General features: G+C 45.3%; 1 protein-coding gene across 1 annotated transcript in view; it reads right to left on the reverse strand.

The window, feature by feature from the left end:
- The window catches only part of LOC144754873 (lymphoid-specific helicase-like), a 544631-nt gene that overhangs the window by 293527 nt on the left and 226881 nt on the right, over positions 1 to 24223 (reverse strand). The window contains exon 14 of the mRNA XM_078643187.1: positions 20350 to 20504. Within this exon, the coding sequence (XP_078499313.1) occupies positions 20350 to 20504 (155 nt within the window). The remainder of the gene's footprint in view (positions 1 to 20349; positions 20505 to 24223) is intronic.

Genomic DNA, 24223 nt, shown 5'->3' on the forward strand with positions numbered 1-24223 from the left:
GCCTACTACCGTGACAGTTCAAATCAGTGCTCCGAAATAAAATCTTTCGACAAAAAAATGTTAAACTAATGAGGTAAAAAATCCCAGTAAACAACAAAAGAACCGGACTCACCTCAGACAGAGTATGGTATGATACGAAAAGCAGAAGCCGGCAAGTGACCCCTATCGAATTTTACAGGAGGAAAATGAAAGGTAAATACCAGTAAATGCGGATTTTCGGGCACAACACCAAAACCCGCAAGTTAGGCCCTATTTAGACGTGTGAAGAAGACCCAAGAGGCACCCCAGAAGTGTAAGCGCTCCAAAGCTAGGAACTTGTCTGCTTGCGAGGATGTGAGAGAAAGACACCCCTCGGGTGTGAACATCCAAGAGGCGCCCTTCTACAGATTAATAACCCTGCCTGCGCCAACCACAACTATATGTCTGAGGGCCCCAGAGCCTCCCTCGACTTGTGATTGCACCCGACCTGTGCTATGAGGGAGAAACTGTTCACCCCTTTCACGCACATCTTGACAGGGTAAGAGGGTTTTTAGTTCCTTTTCTCATAAAATGCTTTTAATTACAGATCATTCCCTCCAGGTTCTTCTGTTAATATAGATTATTTCTCGTATGTAACCCAATTCTTACTTTATGTCCCCAATTAAGTTATATACAGATCTTTCTGGGGTTAAGAAAAGTGATAAACTTATTTTATCTTCTAACTTTTCAATTGCTTGTGTAAAGCACTTAATATTTTGGCCACGTTTGAAGTATAGAAAACATGAATAAAAAACTCCTACCCCAGGGCTCCTCTGTACCAAGCCTTGCCCCTCACACCACCCTTACCTTACTGGTCTATTTCCTTTCACAACACTCCATCATATCACAGCTGTGCCCAGCACTGGCCTTCATACTTAGCACGGTCTTCTGTCGCCCCTGCATCTCTTCTAATTTTAATTATTCTCCATGATATTCAAGTGTAGTCTTAGATTTCAGTGCCTTGTGCCCTACAACACATTTTCAGTGCCACATTTTGGCACTGTCCTTTTCTAAACACAGGGACCTCCAACACCTCTCAACTTGGTGTTCAGCAGCTTGAAATTATTAGCATGGGGATTGTTGGAATGGGAATGTTGCCCACATAGAAAACATGTAATGCTGGGTGCAGAACCTATGTTGTGACTTTGAGGGGTGCACAATGATTGCCCTCATAGCAGGCGTAGAACAACTTTCCATGTTCTGGGTAAGTTACACAGAGGTGGTTGCAGCGTCCCTGGCTTTTGTAAATTGGTTGAGTGACCAGACATTTTTATCTGTGTCCGGGAGGGGGTATGTAATCTACCAACACCTCATGCAAGTTTCTGCTTTTATGTGAATCCTAGATTCTTGTTCCGATATCACATGCTTGCATACAGTGTGTGTATATGCAACAACTACTTGGTGCATGTCTGTTAGTGTGTGTATGGTGAGAATTTTGTGGATGGCATCTTGTTCAACACAGAACAAGATGGAGGGTTGATAAATCTTTTCCGGACAGTGGGATGTATTGATTGCTTCCTGTGGCTAGAATGCAGAGACACAGACATTGATGTGAAGGAGAATGGAGACAGGGCACCCTTTTAGAAATTGAACAAAATCCCCGTTAGTAAAGTGATGCTGATAATTTCTTCTGAAACACTGCTGTTCAGTGAATGGTAGGGGTGAAGGTGGGACTGCAGTTTATGTTGTACAAGGTGAAGAAGTTTCTAGACGGGGCTTGTCCTTTTGTCTGTCTCTAATCATGGTTACAGGAAGGCTAATAACTGCCAGGTGCACATAACACTTCTTTGTGCCAGTGTTTTATACTCCTACTTGAAGCCAGCATCGTTGCTAACTGTTTCTAGGTACTGAGCCAAGGCTGGGCTTACATCTCTTCTCTCCCCCCCCCCCCTCTCCCCCCCGGAATAAAAAAAGTAACAATGGGGAGCCGTGGCCAACAGCCAATGGGTCAAGGGAGCCGTGGTCAAAAAAGGATTAGTTACTTACCTGTAATTCTAGTTCTCTTCCAGGGGTATGCTCAAAGTCATAAGCACTGAATAGTCCCGCCCACGTGCGGGACCCCGGAGCAATAGCCAATAATATGCATATATCTACATATATATCTACATATATATATCTACATATATATATATATCTACATATATATATATATCTACATATATATATATATCTACATATATATATATATCTACATATATATATATCTATATATACATATATATATATATATACACGCATAAAATATATATATATAGATAGATAATATGCATATACATATGCAGCCCAAAATAACCATACTAGGCTAAAAAAACTGCCATAATAGTCTGTAAAATCTTTACCTTTGGTAAATAAAGACATAAAGCACATTATATGACAATGTAAAGGAAAACACTGCCTAGGTCTTCTTTGAAACACAAAACCTTTATTTTCAAAGGTAAAAACAGGCAGGATCATAGAGGCAGCTTTAGCCTAGATAGGCTACATAGTAACAGAAAAATCTGGCGCCGTGCCTTTAAGACCTCTGTGAGCCTCTAGGCTCCCATCATGCACCACAGGTGACAGTTAGGTCCGTTTTTTGGACGGCGTACAACAGTGTGATAACTGCATGGGTAACATGTAAAAGAGACAGTTCTGGTATTCGTCTGGGGAGGCGGGTGGGTGTGCTTATGACTTTGATGAGTATACCCCTGGAAGAGAACTAGGATTACAGGTAAGTAACTAAAACTTCTCTTCCAGGGGATACTCATCAATAGTCATAAGCACTGAATAGAGTAGCAAGCCCATCCCATACCCTGCGGACCAATACCAGACTCTCTAAAACGGTACACTAATATAGATATTACCCAAACAAATTCCTCAGGGATGCCTGACCAACTTGGGCATCCGCCTGAGTATCAGAATCAAGGCAATAATGGCGAGAAAAGGTGTGAACCGAACGCCATGAGGCAGCCTTACAAATTTCATGAACAGGAAATTTAAGCATTGCTATAGTAGCAGCCTTTCCTCTAGTGGAGTGTCCTCTCGGTCTACCCGGGATCTGTTTTCGTGCCAACTGATAACATAACAAAATGCATGACACAATCCATCTAGAAATGGACCTCTTAGATGCAGGCAAGCCAGTATTCAGAGGACCATATTTCACAAACAGATGATCAGTCTTTCGAACACTTAGTTTTATCAAGGTAAAACTTTAAAACTCTTTTCAAATCCAAAGAGTGCAGAGCTTTTTCAGCTGAAGAGCTCGGATTAGCAAAAAATGTAGGTAGTGTCACTGATTGGTTAATGTGAAAATCCGAGACTACCTTAGGAAGGAATCTGGGATGAGTCCGAAGCACCACTCTATTCGCATGGAAAACGAGATGGGGTTCTGTAGCACAAAAGGCCTGAATCTCGCTCACCCTGCGCGCAGAAGTGATCGCTACAAGGAAGGACACCTTCCACGACAGATGTTGAAGGGAAGCCTTATGTATAGGTTTGAATGGAGGACCCATCAATTTAGACAAAACCACATTAAGTTACCAAGGAGGTGACGGAGCCCTCACAGGAGGATACACTTTCCTGAGACCCTCCAGGAAATCCTTCACAACTGGCATTTGAAAGAAAGACCCCTGGGTAGGGGACTTTCGATATGCTGTTATTGCTGCCAGATGGACCTTAATAGAGGAATACTGTAAACCTGCTTTGGCCAAAGAAAGTAAGTATGGTAACAGTACCTGACCTCGAATCGGGTCATGTCCTTCAGCAGCACACCACATGAAAAAACGCTTCCACTTGAAAGCATACGTCTTTCTTGTAGAAGCTCTCCTTGCCTCTCTTAAAATGTGCATGCAGTCCTGCGAGAGGCCTAGATGTCCATACTGGACGAACTCAGGAACCATACTGCTAGCTTCAGGGACGGCAGGTTGGGATGGAACACCCTGCCGTTCTCTCTCGTCAGCATATCCGGACAACAAGGAAGCCTCCTGTGCGGCACTTTGGATAGATGCAGGAGATCCGGGTACCACCATTGGCGAGGACAATCCGGAGCCACTAGAATCATGTCTGTCTTCGATTTGTACAGTTTCTTGATCACCAAGGGAATGAGTGGAATCGGTGGAAATGCGTAGAGTAATTTCTCTGACCAGTCCATCCATAGAGCATTCCCCTTGGACCCTCGTTGTGGGTACCTGGATGCGAGGACGCGGCATTTTGCGTTGTCGGCGTCCGCGAAGAGATAGATTTCTGGTGACCCCCAGGCCTGGAAGACATCTCTTATCACTTCGTCTTTTAAGACCCAGTCGTGTGCTTCTGCGAAGTGTCTGCTTAGGTCGTCTGCTTGGACGTTGAGGACACCGGGCAGATCGACAGCTGAAATTGTCATACCCCGAGCCAGAAGCCACTTCCAGATTGATTGTGCTTCCAGCGACAGAGGTCTGGATCTCGTTCCACCCTGCTTGTTCAGATAGTACATAGTTGTTGTATTGTCCGTCTGAACAAGCAGAGAGGGTGACGTGAGTGCTGGAAAGAAAGCCTTGAGAGCCAGATGGACCGCTCTGAGTTCCAACATGTTTATGTGATACAGTCTCTTTCTCTGACCACACTCCTTGAATTTGAAGGGACCCCAGATGGGCGCCCCATCCCTGCAGGGACGCATCGGTCACCAGCGATCGTCTGGGCATGTCCTCTTGAAAAGGCACTCCCACTATCAGATGACTCCGCTGCATCCACCATCGAATGGAAATCCATACTGACAGAGGTAGTGACAGCTTGTCTTCCCAACGGTTTGAAAACTGGGACCACTGATCCTCCAGCAACTGCTGCAGAGGTCTCATGTGCAGCCTGGCGTTCGGAACGAGGAAAATGCAAGACGCCATGGACCCTAGCAGAGACGAGATCTGTCTGGCCGTTGGTCGAGGATTCTTTAGTAAGGTTTGACACTTGAGGAGAATAGAGGATAGTCTCTCCTCCGAAGGATACGTTTTTGCGTCCTTTGAATCTAGAAGTGCGCCCAGATAGTGTATCCTCTGTGTGGGGTTGAGGATAGACTTTTTGAAGTTCACGTGCAGGCCCAGCCTCCGCAGCTGATGTATGCAGAACGTGAGATGATGTTGAAGCAGACTCGGGAACACACTCTTTAGCAGCCAATCGTCTAGATAGGGATAGACGAAAATGTCTCTTCCTTAGGAAAGCCGCTACGACTGCCATGCACTTTGAGAAGGTGCGAGGAGCTGACTTTAGCCCGAAGGGCAAGACTGCGTACTGGTAATGACTGGTTTGTATGCAAAACCTTAGAAATTTCCGAAGCTTTGGGGCGATGGGGATGTGAAAATAAGCATCTTAAAGATCTATGGAGCACATCCAGTCCCTTTGATGCAGAAGTGGATTTATTTGATGTAACGCCAGCATTCTGAACTTTTCTCGCCGAATGAACTGATTGAGGCGCCTGAGATCTAGTATGTGCCTGAACTCCTTGTTTGGACCTTTCTTTGTAACTAGAAAGTATCAGGAGTAAATGCCTTGTCGACGCTGTGCCCTCGGGACCTCCTCGATGGCTTTCTTTAAGATTAATGCAGACACCTCCTGCTTCAAAAGATGAAGTCGATGGAACACAGACTTTTGAGGAGGAATGGAAGGTGGAGGATACTTAAACTGATTGCATATCCTTTGTGCACAATATTCAGCACCCATTTGTCGTTTGTGATGTTTTTCCACTCGTCCAGACAAAAACTAACACTTCCCCCCACCGGAGTGGGTAACTGGCTCAGGGGAAGCAAGCACTCACTGTTTTTGTTGCTGCTGCTTGTTTCCAGGTGCAGACTGTCTGGAAATGCCCCCTCTTCCTCTACCAGGACAAAGCTGGGAGAACTGAGATCTTCCCTGATTCTGCTGTGACGACCATTGAGGGGTTTGAACCCTCTGCTGGTTCTGTCTCCGATCATAAGGACGGTATTTTTTCTTAAAGCTGTCCTTTCTCTTTTCAAGACCAACAGCTCTCACAGTATCGAGCTCCGTCTTCATTCTTGACATCTCGTCAGCATGAGACCCAAAGGGCGATTTACCATTGAACGGCAAATTCTGAATTCGGTGTTGAGCTTCAGGTTTAAGACCCGTAAGCCTTAGCCAAGCTGAGCGTCTTGCACAGTCTCCATGGGCATAGCCATGTGTAGACAAGTCAGAAGCATCTGCAGCTGCGCTAATCACCTGGTTAGACACTAGCCTACCTTCATGAAGGATTTCCAGAAAATCATGCTCGTCTTTGTTTGGAAGTTTTTCTGCAAAGCAAAACAAGGAATCCCAAAGAGAGCGATCATAGCGACCCAGTAAAGCGGAGGCGCTGGCAACCTTCATGTAGGAAGCAGAAGTGGCACACATTTTCTTTCCTGAGTCCATAGCTTTGCTGTCTTTATCAGGAGGCACAGAGGATGATGCCGCTCCCGTCTGATTTTTACGAGCCACAGAGACGATGACTGAATCAGGTTGTGGCTCAGACCTCAGAAATAACGGATCATTGTCCGGAGCTTTAGATTTCTTTGCGATCCGTGAAGGAACCGCTCCCAAGGATGCCGGGGTTAAGAATTTGTGCTCCGCAGGTTCCAACAGACCTGGAACCAGAGGAAGTAAAGGTCTTGATGATAACTTCTGATGTAAAGTCTCGAAAATGACCGTTGTCTTGGCAGTAGAGACAGGCATCTCGATATGAAGTTTCGCTGCACCACGACAGAGAACCTCATTAAAAGTAATCACATCATCAATGGGTGAAATCCTACTCGGAGGAGTTGATGACAGCGTTGGAGAGTAGTTCCTCTTTGAATTCGTAGATCTTGTCGAAGATCTAATATCGCGTCTTCTAGAAGAGTGATGACGAGAAGACTTAGGAGATGGTGAAATTCGCCTCCTCTCCGATGGAGACTTTCTCGGCGGAGTACGCTCACGTCTTGGAGTGTACCACCCGTACCAGAGGTGACCTTGATCTTACAGACACCAGAGACCTGGAACGAGACCTTGGAAGGTTAAATTTCCTTATCTTCCAGTCTCTGAGTTCCCCCAGCCATCGTGGCGAGATATTAGCCCCTGTAGGTGAAGGCGCTCTTGAAGGCTCTGGAGAGATTTGTACAATCCGCAGCTCAGGGGAGGAAGAGGACCTCCCAGAAGACACAGAAACCTTAGACCGGTCTTTGGATACCGTTCTAGGCCTCTTTGCAGCAGGAGACGTCGACTACATTCTCTTCGACGTCGATTTTTCCGACGTCGATTTTTCCGACGTCGATTTTTCCGGCGGCGATTTTTCCGGCGGCGATTTTTCCGGCGGCGATTTTTCCGGCGGCGATTTTTCCGGCGGCGATTTTTCCGGCGGCGATTTTTCCGGCGGCGACCTCGTCGATTTTTCCTACGTCGATTTTTCCGGCGGCGACCTCGGCGGCGACCTCCTCGGCGGCGGCGACCTCCTCGGCGGCGGCGACCTCCTCGGCGGCGGCGACCTCCTCGGCGGCGGCGACCTCCTCGGCGGCGGCGACCTCCTCGGCGGCGGCGACCTCCTCGGCGGCGGCGACCTCCTCGGCGGCGGCGACCTCCTCGGCGGCGGCGACCTCCTCGGCGGCGGCGACCTCCTCGGCGGCGGCGACCTCCTCGGCGGCGGCGACCTCCTCGGCGGCGGCGACCTCCTCGGCGGCGGCATCAGGGGCCTCGACGACGATGATTTTCTCAGCGTCGTGTGCCTCGACGTTGCATGACTGGGGCTCGAACCCTCTACTGCACGGTTCGACGTCGACGCCATGCCACCTCTCAACGGTGACCTTGACTGATGTTTCGAGCCTCTCGACGGCGACTGTCGACGAGACGACGTCGAGTCCCGTCCTCTTGCAGTCATAGGCGAGCCAGACCAGGACCGCCTACGCTCATGTCGTTTCTCACCTTGCTTCGACGGCGATTTCTCCTTCGACAGCGAGGCATGCTTCGACGTCGACGTATGCCGCGACGGTGATTTCGATGCCGATTTTGAGCACACAGGTACCTTGGAAGAAGATCTGTCCCTCGAAGTTGAAGGAGATCGATGTTTTCTCTTCTCCCCTTTGTCCTTGCGCTCTTTGTGCTGAGAAGAAGGCTTCCTGGAGTGAACATCTTTCCTTCCACTCAGTTTCTCCTCTGTCATGCAGAGACTGAAGCCTGCTCTTCTCTCTCAAAGTTCTACTTGAAAGCTTGCTGCAGTGGTAGCAAAGTTCTGGCTTGTGAGAGGATGGTAGACAAGCTACACAGACCGAATGAGGGTCTGTCTTAGCCATTTTTTTACCACAGGCCGGACACTTAGCAAATAAGGCCTGCATTGTGACTGGAAAAATATCCAAAAAACAGCAAAAAATTGTTGGATTAGTCAGATAATGACTAAAGACGTCGAGTAAAGACGAAAAAATTAGAGAAAAACCAGAAGAAGAAATGCGTTACTTACCTGTAACAGCAGTTATCCAGTATTGGTATCTTTCATAGATTCACATGCCTGAATCATTCCCCGTCGTCGGGGTGGGAGTCCCCGGTAAATAATTATAGTAATGTCATAAGGACATATACTTAGTACTAGGCCAGAGGCCTCACATTAGTAGCCTATCTAGGTCCTTATGTAAAAAGGACCAAACTTTGGCCAGTAGCCAATCAGCCACTATCACCCTCCTCACCCTCCTGGAAGGAGCCCTAGTTCCTCAGATTTTCGTAAGCACCGTGCCAAGTAGTACCTACTGAGAAGACAAAGGTGAGCCCTTCCAGGGGAGGCGGGTGGGTTGCATGTAAATCTATGAAAGATACCAATACTGGATAACTGCTGTTACAGGTAAGTAACGCATTTCTTATCCAGTATTATGGGTATCTTTCATAGATTCACATGCCTGAATCAGAATAGCAAGCAATAATGAGCACATTTCGCAAATACATCTTGAAAGACATAATAATCTTATCATAAGTCGTTACACAGTTTACATGATACTTACAACCTGATAAGAAATGTGCGATAAATTACCTGGAAGGTGGGATGATAGGAAGAAGGCTCACCTCTAATGAAATAGATGACGTAGGACCGCCTGTCCTACTGCTGCATCCTTCATAAGTTCAGAATCCAAGCAGTAGTGCTTGGTGAACGTATGTGGCGTCTTCCATGTCGCCGCTCGGCAGATGTCGACAATGGGTACCCCAGCAAAGAGCGCCATGGTGGTGGCTACCGCTCTAGTGGAGTGTGCTCGAACCTTTGAAGGCAGAGGATGGCCCGCCTGTTGGTGACAGAATGCGATGGCCGCTGAAATCCATCTGGAAATGCTCTGTTTTGTCAATGCTAGGCCTTTCCTGGGCCTGCTAAATGCAACAAACAATTGGGTGGACTTCCGAAATTGCGCCGTCCTGTGTATGTAGAATTTGAGACATCGCTTGAGGTCCAATGAGTGTAGAGATCTTTCAGCCGCAGATGATGGATTCGGGAAGAAAGATCTCAGTACAATAGGTTCATTGAGATGGAAAGAGGACGGAACCTTAGGTATAAACTTAGGATTAGTCCGTAGAATGACCCTATCGTTTTTTTTTTTGTTTTTTTTTTTTAAAACCTTTATTAGACAATATAAGGAAACAAATACGGGCCTACAACCCACAGGCCGGCCTCGACAACATTTAAAGCACATTAGCAAACAGGTAGGCGACTCAGCAGCACAGCAAAGCAAGCACGATTAATCCGAGTTACACTATAAGTAATTGCGCTGCCGAAAAGTAGGATAAGTGAAGGTTTAATTTTAAAGTTTTTTGAATGTGTCCAAAGCAATAAAAGTCAAGAAGGATCAGAGTCCAAACAATACGTCCAGGACAGAAGTGGGCAACGATCAGAGAAATCAGCAAACATTATCCATAAAACAAATGGCTGGAGGCGAGTATGTCAGGATAGATGAGAAACACACAGTACAATACACCCCAGCCACTACCCACATCTCCCAATCCACCCCATGACCCAAGGAAATAGGAGAAGAAAAGAGTAAAGGAGGAAGAAGAAAAATTGAGGCCCATAGAAACTGAAACGAACAAATAAAAAACCCCCCCACCCTACACGCATGCAGAGGCTACGGCCTACCCCCCCCCCCCCCCTAGCAGTGTGTCTGTCACCCCAAAGGAGTACCCGAAATGCAGAAGGAAGGAAAAGAAGGAAAAAGAGAATCACAAGACCGGAGGAGGGCCAGAGAAATAACCAAAACAATCGCACTTTTACCCGCGGCCACCCAACCCCGGACCCCGCCCCAGTACCTGACCAACATTTACCTTCAACAATTGTCCATTACAGCCCCAGCAATACACACAGCAGGTTGCAACAAAAAGGAGGAACATCCTCAGCCCTGTCCCCTTTGATCCAGCACGACAGCGGAGTCCAGGTCTAAAACAGCCAACATGGGCGGAGAAGGCAACTGTGAAATCCACTGCAGAAGTCGAGGCACTTGAGATGAGTCACACTTGCTGGGAGGTCGGTCACAAAAGTCAATAGAAGCCACTGCTGCTTGCCCGAAGATAGTACAGTGGGAAGCAAGACAAAGCAAAAGTTCAACCGTAGCATCAGGCCGAGGCAAGAGCATCAAATCCAGGAAGAAGCAAAGAGGCATGCCACCAGAAGACAAAGGAAATGGAAAACATGGCGTCCGAAGCAGATGCACCAGCCATCGAGAAAGATCATCGCCAGACCTCTTCAAATCAACTACGGAGAGCACTGCAGCGGAAACTGAGGCCTGACCAGCTATCGCCTCCACATGCTCCAGGATAGACAATCCACCGTAAACAGGGTGAGGATGTGGCATAGTGTGCAGCACTGAAAGGCAATCACGGCCAGCCGGTGAAATCGCATCGAGCCGGTCCCCCAATCCTTGGGCAGTGTCACGAAAGGCAACCCTTAGATCCTCCAAAGCATCCAAAACATCACGAGGCCCCAGCGGTGTATCCGGAATGGAGGATGCAGCATTGTCCCCCGTCCAGGGCGAACGGCAGCAGAGCATTTCCGAAAGCAAGTCGCCATTTTCAATCATCGACTTACAATTCTGCAGGGGATCTGCGAGGCACCGCTGGGACAGAAACATGAGGACAGCTGATCATGAAGCAGCTCCAACTGTGGTAATGCCGGCAAACAATTAGCCCCCGAAACGAGCAGATGACTCCGCGGGCAGGCGCTGGGTGCCCGATGCAGAAAATGGCGTCCGCCACGGGGGAGAGCAACAAAGAAGCAGACCCGTCACCTCCAAGCTGTGCAAGGATACAATGTGTGAGCGCCGGTACAAAGTTTCCAGGCGCGTAGGGTCGCCGAGCGGAGGGAAGCGCTGCGGCGATAAGCCCAGCGTAGCAATGCAATCCCAGCCGACCGGCTCCTCCTCCACCAAGGCGGCCGCTGTTGTTGTGGCCGCTTCCGGCCGTACCCCACAGGCTATGGCCCGGCTGCGATCCCTCGAAGGGCCGGGAAGAGAGCAGGGACGCCTCACCACCGGTAGCGCTCGGATTGCACCGGGAAGCACATCGACGTGATCAGGAGCACTTCTCGAGTTCACTTGTTGTGTGAAGGCACAGGATATGCGGCAGGATAGTGAAGAAAGGCACAAGGGTCGGCGGAGCCGAGAGACTAGGCGGCCATCTCGGCTGCAGGCTAGGCTCCTCCTCCCCCTATCGTTCTTGAACTGGATGAAAGGGTCTTGCACAGAAAAGGCCTGCAGTTCACTCACTCTCCTTACTGACGTGAGCGCCAGTAATAGTGCCGTTTTCCATGACAAATATTTAAGATCTGTTTTGTGGATTGGCTCAAACGGGTGTTTCATTAGTTGAGCTAGAACCACATTTAGTTGCCAAGTAGGTGGTGACGCTCGTACTGGAGGGAAAGTTCTGAATAACCCCTTCAGAAACTGCTTGACCAGTCTGTCAGTCCATAGTGAAGCTCCACACGAAGAACGTCTGAACCTGGATATGGCCGCCAGGTGGACTTTTATTGAAGCGTGTGCCAGCCCTGAATTGGCAAGGTGGAGCAAGTAGGGCAGGATTTGTGCTGGAGTAGAAGTGAAAGGATGTAATTTCTGAACCCTACACCACAAACAGAACCTTTTCCACTTAAGGGAATATGTCTTATTAGTACTTTCAGCCCGGGCCCGGGCTAGGACTACCCTGCATTCCTGCGGAATATCTAAATTCCGGAACTCTCTGAACTCAGGAGCCAAGCCGATAATTTGAGAGATGTTGGATCCGGATGTTGGACTTGTCCCTGGTTCATTGTGAGGAGATGTGGACATGTCCTGAATAGGATTGGAGGTTCCAGCGAGAGAAGGAGGAGTTCTGTATACCAGTGCTGGCGTGGCCACGCTGGGGCTATCAGGATCAGGGTACAACTCTCTGCTTTCAATTTCCGGAGAACCCTGGGGATCAGGGGAAACGGTGGAAAAGCGTAAGCAAATACTTTGCACCATGTCATCGAAAAGGCATTCCCTAGAGACCTTTTCTGGGGAAACCAGCTTGCATAATGTTGGCATTTCGCGTTGGTTTCTGTCGCAAAGAGATCCAGGGGAGGCTTGCCCCAACGGGAGAACACTGAATCGAGCGTCTTCTGGTCGAGCTCCCACTCGTGGCAAACTGAGCGCTGCCTGCTTAGCGAGTCTGCCAGGGTGTTGTCGACTCCTGGGACATACTCTGCCCGCAGAGAAATGTTGTGTTGGAGCAGCCAAATCCAAATTTGCTGAGATTCGCGAGACAACGTTCTGGATCGAGTACCTCCCTGCTTGTTCAGGTAGTGCATTGTGGTGGTGTTGTCCGTCCTCACAAGCACTGGGAAGTTCCTGATGCGGGGTAGAAATGCTCGAAGTGCTAAGCGCACTGCTCGTAACTCTAGCAAATTGATGTGGAGTTGCCTTTCTGCCACTGACCACTGACCGTGTACTTGCAGTTCTTGAAGGAACGCCCCCCATCCTTCCAGTGACGCGTCTGTGGTTATCACATAAGGAGAGACTGGGAGTAGAAAAGGTAGGCCTTTGTTCAAGTTGTCGCCCAGAAGCCACCATCTCAGAGCCTTCTTCATGATCTGAGTGATCTTGATCCAGTCGTCGAAAGATCCTGCACTTTGGATCCACTGATTTGTTAACGCTTCCTGTAGAGGTCGCATGTGGAGGCGACAGTGAGGAATGAGAAAAATGTTGGAAGACATCATTCCTAGCAATGACTTGAAGAGTCGGACCTTGACTCTTTTTTGTCTGAATTTGGACAGCCAGGGTCTGCAGCTTGACCTGACGTTCCCTGGAAGGGAAGGCTTTCTCCTGTTGTGTATCCAACATTGCCCCCAGGAAATTGAGACGTTGTGACGGTCGTAGATTTGACTTTTCCCGGTTGAGCATTAGGCCTAAGTTCTCGAAGAGATGAAGGCAGGCTGTAGAGGACCTGGCCACGCCTGTCCGAGTAATAGCTTTGACTAGCCAGTCGTCCAGGTAGGGAACGACTTGGTGATGATGCTGGCGAAGGTAAGCCGCTACTGGAGACAGACACTTTGTGAAGATGCGTGGAGCTGACTTCAGGCCGAATGGTAATACTCTGAACTGGTAGTGCCTGCCTGCCACTGCAAACCTCAAGAATTGTCGATGACTCTTGTGAATGAGGATATGAAAATAGGCATCCTGGAGGTCTAAGGATACCATATAGTCTTTTGAATTGAGTAGGTGCAATACCTCCTGGAGTGTAACCATACGGAAAGACTGCTTTTTGAGGTATTTGTTTAAGTTTCTCAGATCCAGTATCGGTCTCCACTGCTTCTCCTTTTTTCTGATCAGGAAGAATCGGGAATAGAATCCTCTCCCCTTCTGATCCCGAGGAACTCTTTCCACTGCTCTTTTTTGGAGCATTAGTGAGAGTTCCTGTTGAAGTATGGCTAGATTTTTGTGTTGCACCGGACATGGTGGATTCGAAGGAGGATGTTCACAAACTCAAAGGTGTGTCCGAAGCGGACTAACTGCAACACCCAACGATCTGTCGTAATTTGCTTCCAATTGTGAAGAAAGTTGGTAATTTTCCCTCCAACTTTGAATGGAGGAGAAGAGATGGAGGCTTGCTGGAGAAAGCAGTCATTGGCGTCTGTTATTGTCTTTCTTTCCTCCTCTTCCTCGAAAGGACGACTTATTGTGTGAAGATTGTCCTTGTTGTTGCCTCTGTTGATATTGAGGTTTGTACTGCTGGGAAGAGTTATAAGAGGACTTGTAACCTTGATAGTTGCCACGAGTCTGTTGTCCTCGACCTCTGGAGCCTCGAAAGGAATTCTGTTTGTATTGTAGGGTGCCTAGGGCTTTCGCCGTTTCGGTATCCTTCTTAATACCTTGCAGCATGTCATCGATATGCTCACCGAAGAGAAGCTCCCCATCAAATGGCATGTCGAGAACTTTGGCTTGCACTTCAGGCCGGAATGTGGTAGCTTTAAGCCAGCCCTGGCGCCTTAAAACTGCTGCTCCCGCCAATTGTCGAAAACCTGTAGAAGCGATATCCAAGGCCACTTCGATCATCTCTGAGGCAGAGCGTTCACCCTCAAGTAAAATCTTCTTAACCTCTTCTTTCTGGTCTTCTGGGATCGCCCCTAGATATGGGGCTATATCTGCCCATATCTGTCGATTGTAGCGACCTATTAATGCCAGAGAATTTGCCGCCCTGACCGATAGGGCGGACATGGAGGAAAATCTTTTACCAATGGCATCAAGTTTTCTTCCTTCTTTATCAGGAGGGGCTGTCATTGCCGCTGACGGATTGCTGGATTTACGCTGAGCGGCCTGAGATATAACTGAATCCGGTTTAGTTTGGCCAGTTAAACATGCGGGCGCAGTGTCCGGGGCTTTGTACTTCTTTTCAAGCCTAGCCGGCACTGGAATGAGAGAGAAAGGAGTTTATTATTTTTAGTCCTTGCTCCCATATATAATCCATTACTGGAATGGAGCGAGCTGATCTCTTAAAGGGTTCCTTAAAATCATGAAGGAAACAGTCCTGCGTTTCCGATGCTATTTGGATGTTGAACCTTGCAGCCGCTCTTCCCACGATATTATGGAATCCTCCTAAGTCTTCAGGAGGTGAATCGTCCTGTACTTGGTCTGGGGAAATGTTATCCTCATACTCATCATCATCATGTATTTCACCTTCTTCATCTTGGGCCTCGTCATTTCTCACTTCTTCCTCATATTCATCCTCATCTGAAGAAATTTTAGGACGTAATGTCTCTTGCACCTGATGCACAACCAGCGGGGTTGGCCGTTGTAAATTTTGAGGAGTTGGTGTTGCCTGTTGTACCTGTACTGCAGAGGCAGATGATGGAAATCTTGGTTTATAATCTGAAATTAGAAATTGGAGGTCAGAAACAATTGAAGCTGGAAGGCACACCATAGGTTGAACAGTGGTATGTTGTTGGATTGTCTCTTGAACTGTAACCTCTTCCAAATCTTCATAGTCCGAACTCTCATGAATTTTGATGTTAAGATGAGAGGGACTGGAGGCTATAGGAAACATGGTCTGTTCCTCAGGATCCTCGACGAGGAATCCCTCGTCGACGATGGGATTTTCGTCGACGCTGGAAGCTTCGCCTTAGTCGACGATGAAGCAGACGTCGACGGGGCGCCGTCAGCATCGACGTCGACGGTTTTTTGACAGGAATGACAGAAGGTATTGACCTACCCATCGTCGACGATGTTGTAGAAGTCGATGCCATAGAGAAAGTAGACGCCGTGGATGTCGAGATGGAGACTGTTGACATCGTCACAGGCATGCCAGAAGACACTATAGTAGGCTTCTTGAAGTCTGTCATCTGAAGAGAAGGCTTGACCTTAGGATGACTCTCCATGGACTTCGGCTTTTTGTGAAGAGGCGCAACAGACTGTTCTGGAGATGTCTGTCGAGGCCTTTTAGAAGAGGAGTGAAAGCTCCTGAAGGAACACTCGCTCTCACCTGAGGAGACTAGATGCTCTTTGTCCTTCAGTCTCTGGAGCCACAGAAGCAGGCGCCCTTCCCTGTCCTTCAATGTCTTGACCGGGAGAGTGCGACAAATCTTACATTCCTTGGCAGAATGCTGAGGATAGAGGCAATACAAGCAAGCAATCTTCATGTTTGTCCTCTATATGTAACCTCATTTTACTACAAGAGGCACAGGGTCTAAACAGCCCTTTTTTAGGAGTAGTAGACATAATAACTACCAATACTCCCTTTTTTATCTGAAACTTGAAGAGTTGATAGGAAAATCCAAAGAGATAAGAAAAAACCTGAGCAGAGCTCAGAGGAGACTCCCGTAGCACGACGTGCGGTAGAAAATCTGAGGGACTAGGGCTCCTTCCAGGAGGGTGAGGAGGGTGATAGTGGCTGATTGGCTACTGGCCAAAGTTTGGTCCTTTTTACATAAGGACCTAGATAGGCTACTAATGTGAGGCCTCTGGCCTAGTACTAAGTATATGTCCATATGACATTACTATAATTATTTACCGGGGACTCCCACCCCGACGACGGGGAATGATTCAGGCATGTGAATCTATGAAAGATACCCATAATACTGGATAAAGTGAAAATATATCACCAACTGGCGAGCTCACTGCTCCATGATCCTCACAGAAGGAGCCGGAAAAAAGAACTGACCTGTCACCTGTGGTGCATGATGGGAGCCTGGAGGCTCACAGAGGTCTTAAAGGCACGGCGCCAGATTTTTCTGTTGTTACAATGCAGCCTATCTAGGCTAAAGCTGCCTCTATGATCCTGCCTGTTTTTACCTTTGAAAATAAAGGTTTTGTGTTTCAAAGAAAACCTAGGCAGTGTTTTCTTCTTTACATTATCATATAATGTGTTTTATATGTCTTTATTTAGCTAATGTAAAGATTTTACAGACTATTATGGCAGTTTTTTGAGCCTAGTATGGTTATTTTGGGCTGCATATGTATATGCATATTATCTATCTATATATATATGGTTATTTTATGCATATTATACACACACACACATATACACACACATATATACATACACATACACATACACACACATACACATACACATACACATACACACACACACACACATACACATACATACACAACAGACGCCATCCATCACGCTCCATTACCACTCGGGCAAACGTCGGAACGAAACCACAAATGCGTGCAGTATTTTCAGTGCTTTATTCCGTGCATATAGTTCTGCCAGCAAAATGCCATGACGCGTTTCACCTCCCACAGAGGCTTGATCACATGATGTGTCACAGACATAGAAGAGGGCATATATTAAAACGGTTGATTGCATACCATTTACAGCTGTATGAGTTTTTTCTAAAATGCAATCATAGACATAGTAGAAACATAGCCACAAAGGAAATGCTAAGTAGCAAGTAACAAGGTTAAAGGGCAAGTGCCCGACATCGCATAGACCTATATATCTCAAATGTTTCGAAAAATATATACTCCATATAAAATAAATAAATATGTAGAAAAATAGACCATCTATTTACACTCATATTTACATATTATTAAGAAAAAACCAATTTAAAAAGAAGTCATATTTACATATAAAAACGCATTTCATATAACCGATTATTGACATTGGTCTTGCTAAACTGGTATAAGATACAATTGGGAAAATGGGGAGGAGTGGAAGATTCAGAACCTCGTCGATCTCCCGCCTCGCAATCCCCAAAACCCACTCTAATGATCTACCAGTAAGTCTAAAAATGTCTAAGTTGAATGTTTAACTTCTTAGCTGTTGCATATAAATATACCCTACATAATCATACTGGGGAAAAGAAATTCACCCAAAGTGAATAAGTGTGAATATTGATTTAAAAACTACTTCATATTAGTCTGGTTACAATCGGGGATTCGAACACTCAAGTTGTTAATCCTAATATTATCCAATCCCAAATGGTACAGCCCCACAAGCGGAAATATGGGAACCCAAACTCTCAAATATACAATATTCGAGCCTGTCTTATCATAGGCAAGTGTACATATCCTCGGTGGCGTTAAGGCCTCCCGGGGCCTTACTATTGAACTCCAGAATATATCTCGTCTCTAGTAGTCTCAATAGCGCATCCCTGTTCCCCCCTCTCTTCAGGGGCGGGATCGTGTCAACCAAAAAGTAGACCAATCCATCAGGATTGCTATTGTGGATCTGCTCAAAATGTCATGCGACAGGGTAAGCTGGATCTTTGCCTGAAATAGCTCGAAGATGTTGCAAGATCCGTTTGTGGGCGGGCAGTCGGGTGCTGCCCACATAGCATAGCCCACATGGACATTGCAGCACATAGACTACGTATTCAGTTTTACACGTTAGTCTATGTTTGATAGCTATAGGCCTATCATGGAATGGGATAGAGTAATGGGTTTTACTGAGTCCCTGCTTGCAAGCTTTACAGAAAGGACACCTTTTGAAACCTCTGCTGAGGTCCATCCAAGTTCCTGAGAGGGGCTTGTCTAGAATACTGCTCACTAAAGCATTTGCCATAGAATGAGACCTACGAAAAGTCAGTTGTGGCTTGATACGTACAAGGTTACCAATGACCGGGTCTCTCTTAACCAAATTCCAATTTCTGCTGAAGATCTTGCGAAGTAACAATTGCCCTTGATTGTATAATTTCAGAATCGGTTACAGTAACCAGCTCCTTGCCCTTCAGGGCCTGTGCCCTAGGAATGTTTCTCGTGCGCTCTATAGCACTATCCACTACTTCCGCTCTGTACCCTCTCTCTAAGAAGCGTCTCCTACTGTCTTTTTGTGCTAGGTCACACTCCTTCTCAGTGCTACAGAGCAGTCTCATGCGCAACATTTCCCCATAGGGAATGCTGCGTATGAGGTGTCCAGGGTGCTGGCTGGTAGCGTGTAGGAGAGTATTGCCTGCGGTCTCTTTTCTGTAGGCCCTTGTCTCCAATACATTGTCTTTGATGTACACTTCTACATCTTACATATACATATACATACACATATATACATATATATATATATATATATACACATATATATACACATATACACATATATATACATAGATACATACACATACATATACACATACATATACACATACATACATATATATATATATATATATATATAGATATATGCATATTATTGGCTATTGCTCCGGGGTCCCGCACGTGGGCGGGACTATTCAGTGCTTATGACTATTGATGAGTATCCCCTGGAAGAGAAGTTTGGGAACCACTGCTCTAGTTTGTACCCCACCTATACAATATCTCACTTTTTTGGGAGGAGGTAGGACAAGTACTATCGACTTTATGGTGTGAGAGACTGACTCCTGTCCATGCAATAATTTAGTCCAGCAAAGCACAATGCACTTTATGCTGTTTTGCACATTTTATAAAGACATTAGGGCATGCTTTATTAATCCCCTCTTGAAGGAAATTCGCCCTTGTTCGGATCAAGAAGGTTTTAATTACTTAAGACCTTTGTCCACTACTGCAATCTGCAGCGCTGTGCTCAACTACATTAGAACTGCATTGTTAATTAGGAAATGGTATGAACTGTGATAGGAAAATTACATTTATGAAATTCTGTACATCAAAACTTATTTAAAAAAGTATATATTTTTGGTAATTTGTGAATTAATATATGTATACACCCGAATTGTAGTATAGGAGGTTTTAAGTTTTAATAAATTGTTTGTGTGTATGGAACACTTAAAATTCATATGAATCGAATAAATATATTTGAACTGAACAGATAAAAATAGTGTATTTGAGTGTGACTAAATATAACTTGTCCTCAGGTGGTCGTCAGCTCCAAATGTAATATGTATGGAATTACTGTTAGCTCCTCAGACAACTTAGTGGAGTTGGATGGTATAGAGAAAAACTAGAGAGAAAAACTAGAGAGAAAAACTAGAGAGAAAAACTAGAGAGAAAAACTAGAGAGAAAAACTAGAGAGAAAAACTAGAGAGAAAAACTAGAGAGAAAAACTAGAGAGAAAAACTAGAGAGAAAAACTAGAGAGAAAAACTAGAGAGAAAAACTAGAGAGAAAAACTAGAGAGAAAAACTAGAGAAAAACTAGAGAAAAACTAGAGAGAAAAACTATTAAGAAAAAATATACCTGAGTTTGTACGCATTAGTTCACTAAAGCCAGACCTTTGGTGGAAATAGTGGTAGTAGTGATGGTACGAATGTTATGGTAATGGCGGCAGTCGAGGTAGCTACCAAATAAGGATTGCTTTCTCCGTACAATACATGTAGGCCTTTGCCATGGCTTGTTCTAAAAAGTGTGGTGCTAAGTGGAAAAAATAGTGCTACTTTTCCAACAAAAACATCCAAGCATCGCACCTGTAAGATTGCCATCACAGACAATATACTATTTTCTATAATAAGCCAATTACCTTTCTTGTTCTGCTTCCTGCTGCAAAAGGAGTTGATTGATTAACTTCTCCAGCTCCTCCGGGGTATCACCCTCAGGTTCTCTATAATCTACTACTTTTCGACTCCTACGTTTTGGTCGTCCAGTAGAAGTTACTTCAATCTTTTGCTCCTCTTCCTGAAAATTATAGTAAGAGGTAAGTGTACACACAAGTAAAGACTTGAAAGTAAAACCATTAAATCTTAGTCAAAATTACTCCATTCAGTAAAAGGTTAAAGTAGAACAAATGTAACAAAAATGGTAGACGAAAGAGCCCTATTGCAATGCATAGGAACAGGAGACTTTGCACAGTGTAGAACGCTACAGTTTCCTACCCTTAGTTTACTATTCCCCACTCCCAATAATCTAGTAAACCTCTTTTCTCACTAAAGAATCTTTAACTTCAACCGCAAGCAGAGTCTACGTCTGTGCTGGAAATGGGGTACACTCAAGTGTCTGAAGTGCAGTTATTGGAGGCGACCAATTGTTACTGAAGTTAACAGTCCTCCTAATCTAAATTGGAAGTGGGTCTACTTGTTCCCAGTATAAAATCGAAGTACTGCTTCATTCATCCATCCCCCTTTCTTCAAAATCGGGACTCTGAATTTCTCCCTCTCAATGCTTGTGTGAATCCTTGTTGAGTAGTTCCCAGACATGAACCTCAAGCAGTGCACTTTGGCAGTGTGATTGTACCACAAGATAGATGTTCTTCAGCATGGAGAACGAAAACTATACCACAGCTTTCCCCTGAGAAACTGTAGCCAGAGCCCACTGGAAGTGTTAGGGAGATCCACATTTACTCAATACAGGTTATCTACTGCAAAACAATGCAGTGAGGTGGGTAAAACTGGTTTGGTTGTCTGGTAAGCCCAGAGCACAAATATGGTAATCAACATCTAAACAGTTTGTTTCACTTTCGGATGGGAAATTTTGGTATGACTGCTGCAGCACTTTCACAAGCTCACTGAACTATCCTGCCAGATCCCCAGCTGCAGAAAAATTAACAATGGGTAGATAAGCAGCAATTAAATTCTGAGGATTAAGGCACAATGACTACTCGATTCCAAAGCTGTTGAATCCAATTAATACTTTTATTTGGAGGTACCAGAGTAAATGTAGCAGTAGTCAATCCTTGTGGGGATGAGGGCTTTTGTCAGCTCAATTCTGTGGTCAATGACTGGGAGAGAAAGGATTTTCAGGGATAAGACATGTTCACAATATTATCTGGTTCAGTACAAATCATTCATGCAATATCCCTGCTATCTAAGTAGAGCTTCAGAAAACCTTTGGACTCCCAAAGGGATAGGTCAGTGACCCTACAGAGCAGTAGCATTGGACGCCTTTATGATTATTCCCTTTAGAGCCACGAAACTGAACGTTCAGCCTACAGAACTCTAAGCGCTTTCTGTCCCCTGTAAGTGGCATAGATGTCATAACAGCACAAGCAGTGGCATTGCCTCACCTTTGCTACAACAGCATGGCTGAACAGACTTAAGATCTTATTCTAGGCATAGGTCTAACATCTTTATCATGACCTACCCTCCGTGTGTAAATCTCCACCTTGCCTCTAAAATGACAATTCTCATATTTTATTAAATATTTAATACTACACACAAAAAAGAATCAAGTTGAGGGTGCACCCTATAACAAATACAGACCGAACATAATTGTGCTTTTCAGTTTGCTAAATCTATGGTGTATAAAACATTGCAAGGCAACCAAATATTTCAAGTGAGTTTGTGGTTTAAGGGGACACTTTGAAAGGCATTGTCAAAAATATATTTAGTTTGTTATTTATCTTAAAATAATTACCCCTCTGGGAAATTATATACACTGCAAGCAGAGGAGACAAAAAGTAAGGCACTAGAGAAAGCCCAAGAAATTTACCATAATGTTAATTATGTTCTTGTATTTTTATACATCATACCCAGCTAGCAAATTGTCTTGTAATACCTTTTCAGCTCGTCTTTAAACTAATTCACTTTGCATGCTGGGGATTTCTGTGACCTTAACTGCAAATCAATACATGTTCCAAAATGAAATGCACTGATGGCTAAAATACCAGAAATGGCTGAAGGCTATGCTCAGGACATGGAGGTCATTTGGCAGATATGTACATATTTACCTTATCAAACATTGCGGTAATGTCCAGTTAATCCGCTTTAAAAACTAATCACATGTCAATATGCAACTGACAGACCAATCGCCTTGAAAATTACACATTTTATATTAACTGAGGTTACTTGGAGGTCACACAATTTCAGAACATTCACCAAATTCCTGCAACTTGCATTGTTGACTCACATGGCAAGGAGTCTTTAAGGCAGTAACAGTTTTCATCTGCCAATAATAAAGAATGCATGGCATTTACCATCTTGAACTTTACGTGTAGAACAATTTACTTACCTTAGGTAACTATATATCTGTAAGAAACATTAGTTAAGGATTCCTTACCTTGTTGCGGCAGCTACTTAGACGCTGCCCTCAAGCGCTGACGTCAGTTCTGTACACGACTTTCTGCGTCAGAAACACAGCCATGCAAGACACTGACCACTGGTGAACAAAACTAGGGCCCTGAAAGGATGTCCTTAACCCTAGAAATCAGTTCACAGAACGGGGAGGATGGGTGGGGCGGTAAGGAATCTATAACCAACTAATGTTTCTTACAGATATATCGTTACTGAAGGTAAGTAACTTTTTCATCTGAAAGAAACACATTAGTTATAAATTCCTTACCTTAGAATAGATACTCCAGCTATACCAACCCCAGTGGTAGGTCTGCGAACCAAGATCACACCAGAAAGTCCTGGACAACAGAACGGCCAAAGAAAGATTAGTTACTTACCTGTAATCCTAGTTCTCATCCAGGGGTATACTCAAAGTCATAATCTATGAATAATCCCCGCCCATGTGCGGGATCAGGGAGCATATAGAAAATACATATATGCATATGTGAAAACATACATGCAGCCTAAAATATTTCCAAAATGGCAAAAATGCTGAAATTACATAGGTTTGCATAGTAGCACCTGTACTTTCCCAACCCCTAAGGAAAAGAAGCAGTAAACAATTACCATACAACACTGCTTTATTGCCATAGAGAACACTTGTAATTGCAGGCATTTCCCAGTAGGCTGCAGTCGAGTACTAGGAAACAGAGAAACTGACCTTGCCTTCAAGGCATTAGAGTAGGGGTACCGTGCCTTTAAGACCTGCAGGAGACCCTTGCTCCCACAATGCACCACAGGTGGCAGTGAGGTCAGTTCTTTTTGGAGGTGCATATACACCTGTGTCGATCCGTAATCATACAATAACTTCCCAGTAATGCTCGTCTGGGGAGGTGGGTGGGTTCGGTTATGACTGATGACTATACCCCTGGACGAGAACTAGAATTTCAGGTAACTAATCCTTCTCATCCAGGGGATACTCATCAATAGTCATAATCTATGAATAGAGTAGCAAGCCCATAACCAAAGTCTCGCGGACGAGCAACAAAATATATATAACATGAACCAACATCTCATTCAAATTGGAGTTATGTAAACAAATTCCTCAAAGAGGCCTGTCACACCTGGGCATCGGCCTGGGCATCTGAATCTAGGCAGTAATGGAGGGTAAAGGTATGTACTGAGCGTCATGTAGCCGCCTTGCAAATCTCAGATATGGGAATGTTGCGAAGGAGAGCTGTGGTAGAAGCTTTCCCTCTAGTGGAATGTGCACGTGGTCTGCATTGCAAAGCCTTGCTAGCTAACTGGCAGGACAAAGCTATACACGAGACGATCCATCTAGAAATAGATCTTTGAGGCCGTCAGACCGGTATTAGTTGAACCATAATTGACAAAAAGCCTGTCCGACTT

The sequence above is a fragment of the Lissotriton helveticus genome, chromosome 5_1 (assembly GCF_964261635.1).
Source record: "Lissotriton helveticus chromosome 5_1, aLisHel1.1, whole genome shotgun sequence".
NCBI classification, from domain to species: domain Eukaryota; kingdom Metazoa; phylum Chordata; class Amphibia; order Caudata; family Salamandridae; genus Lissotriton; species Lissotriton helveticus.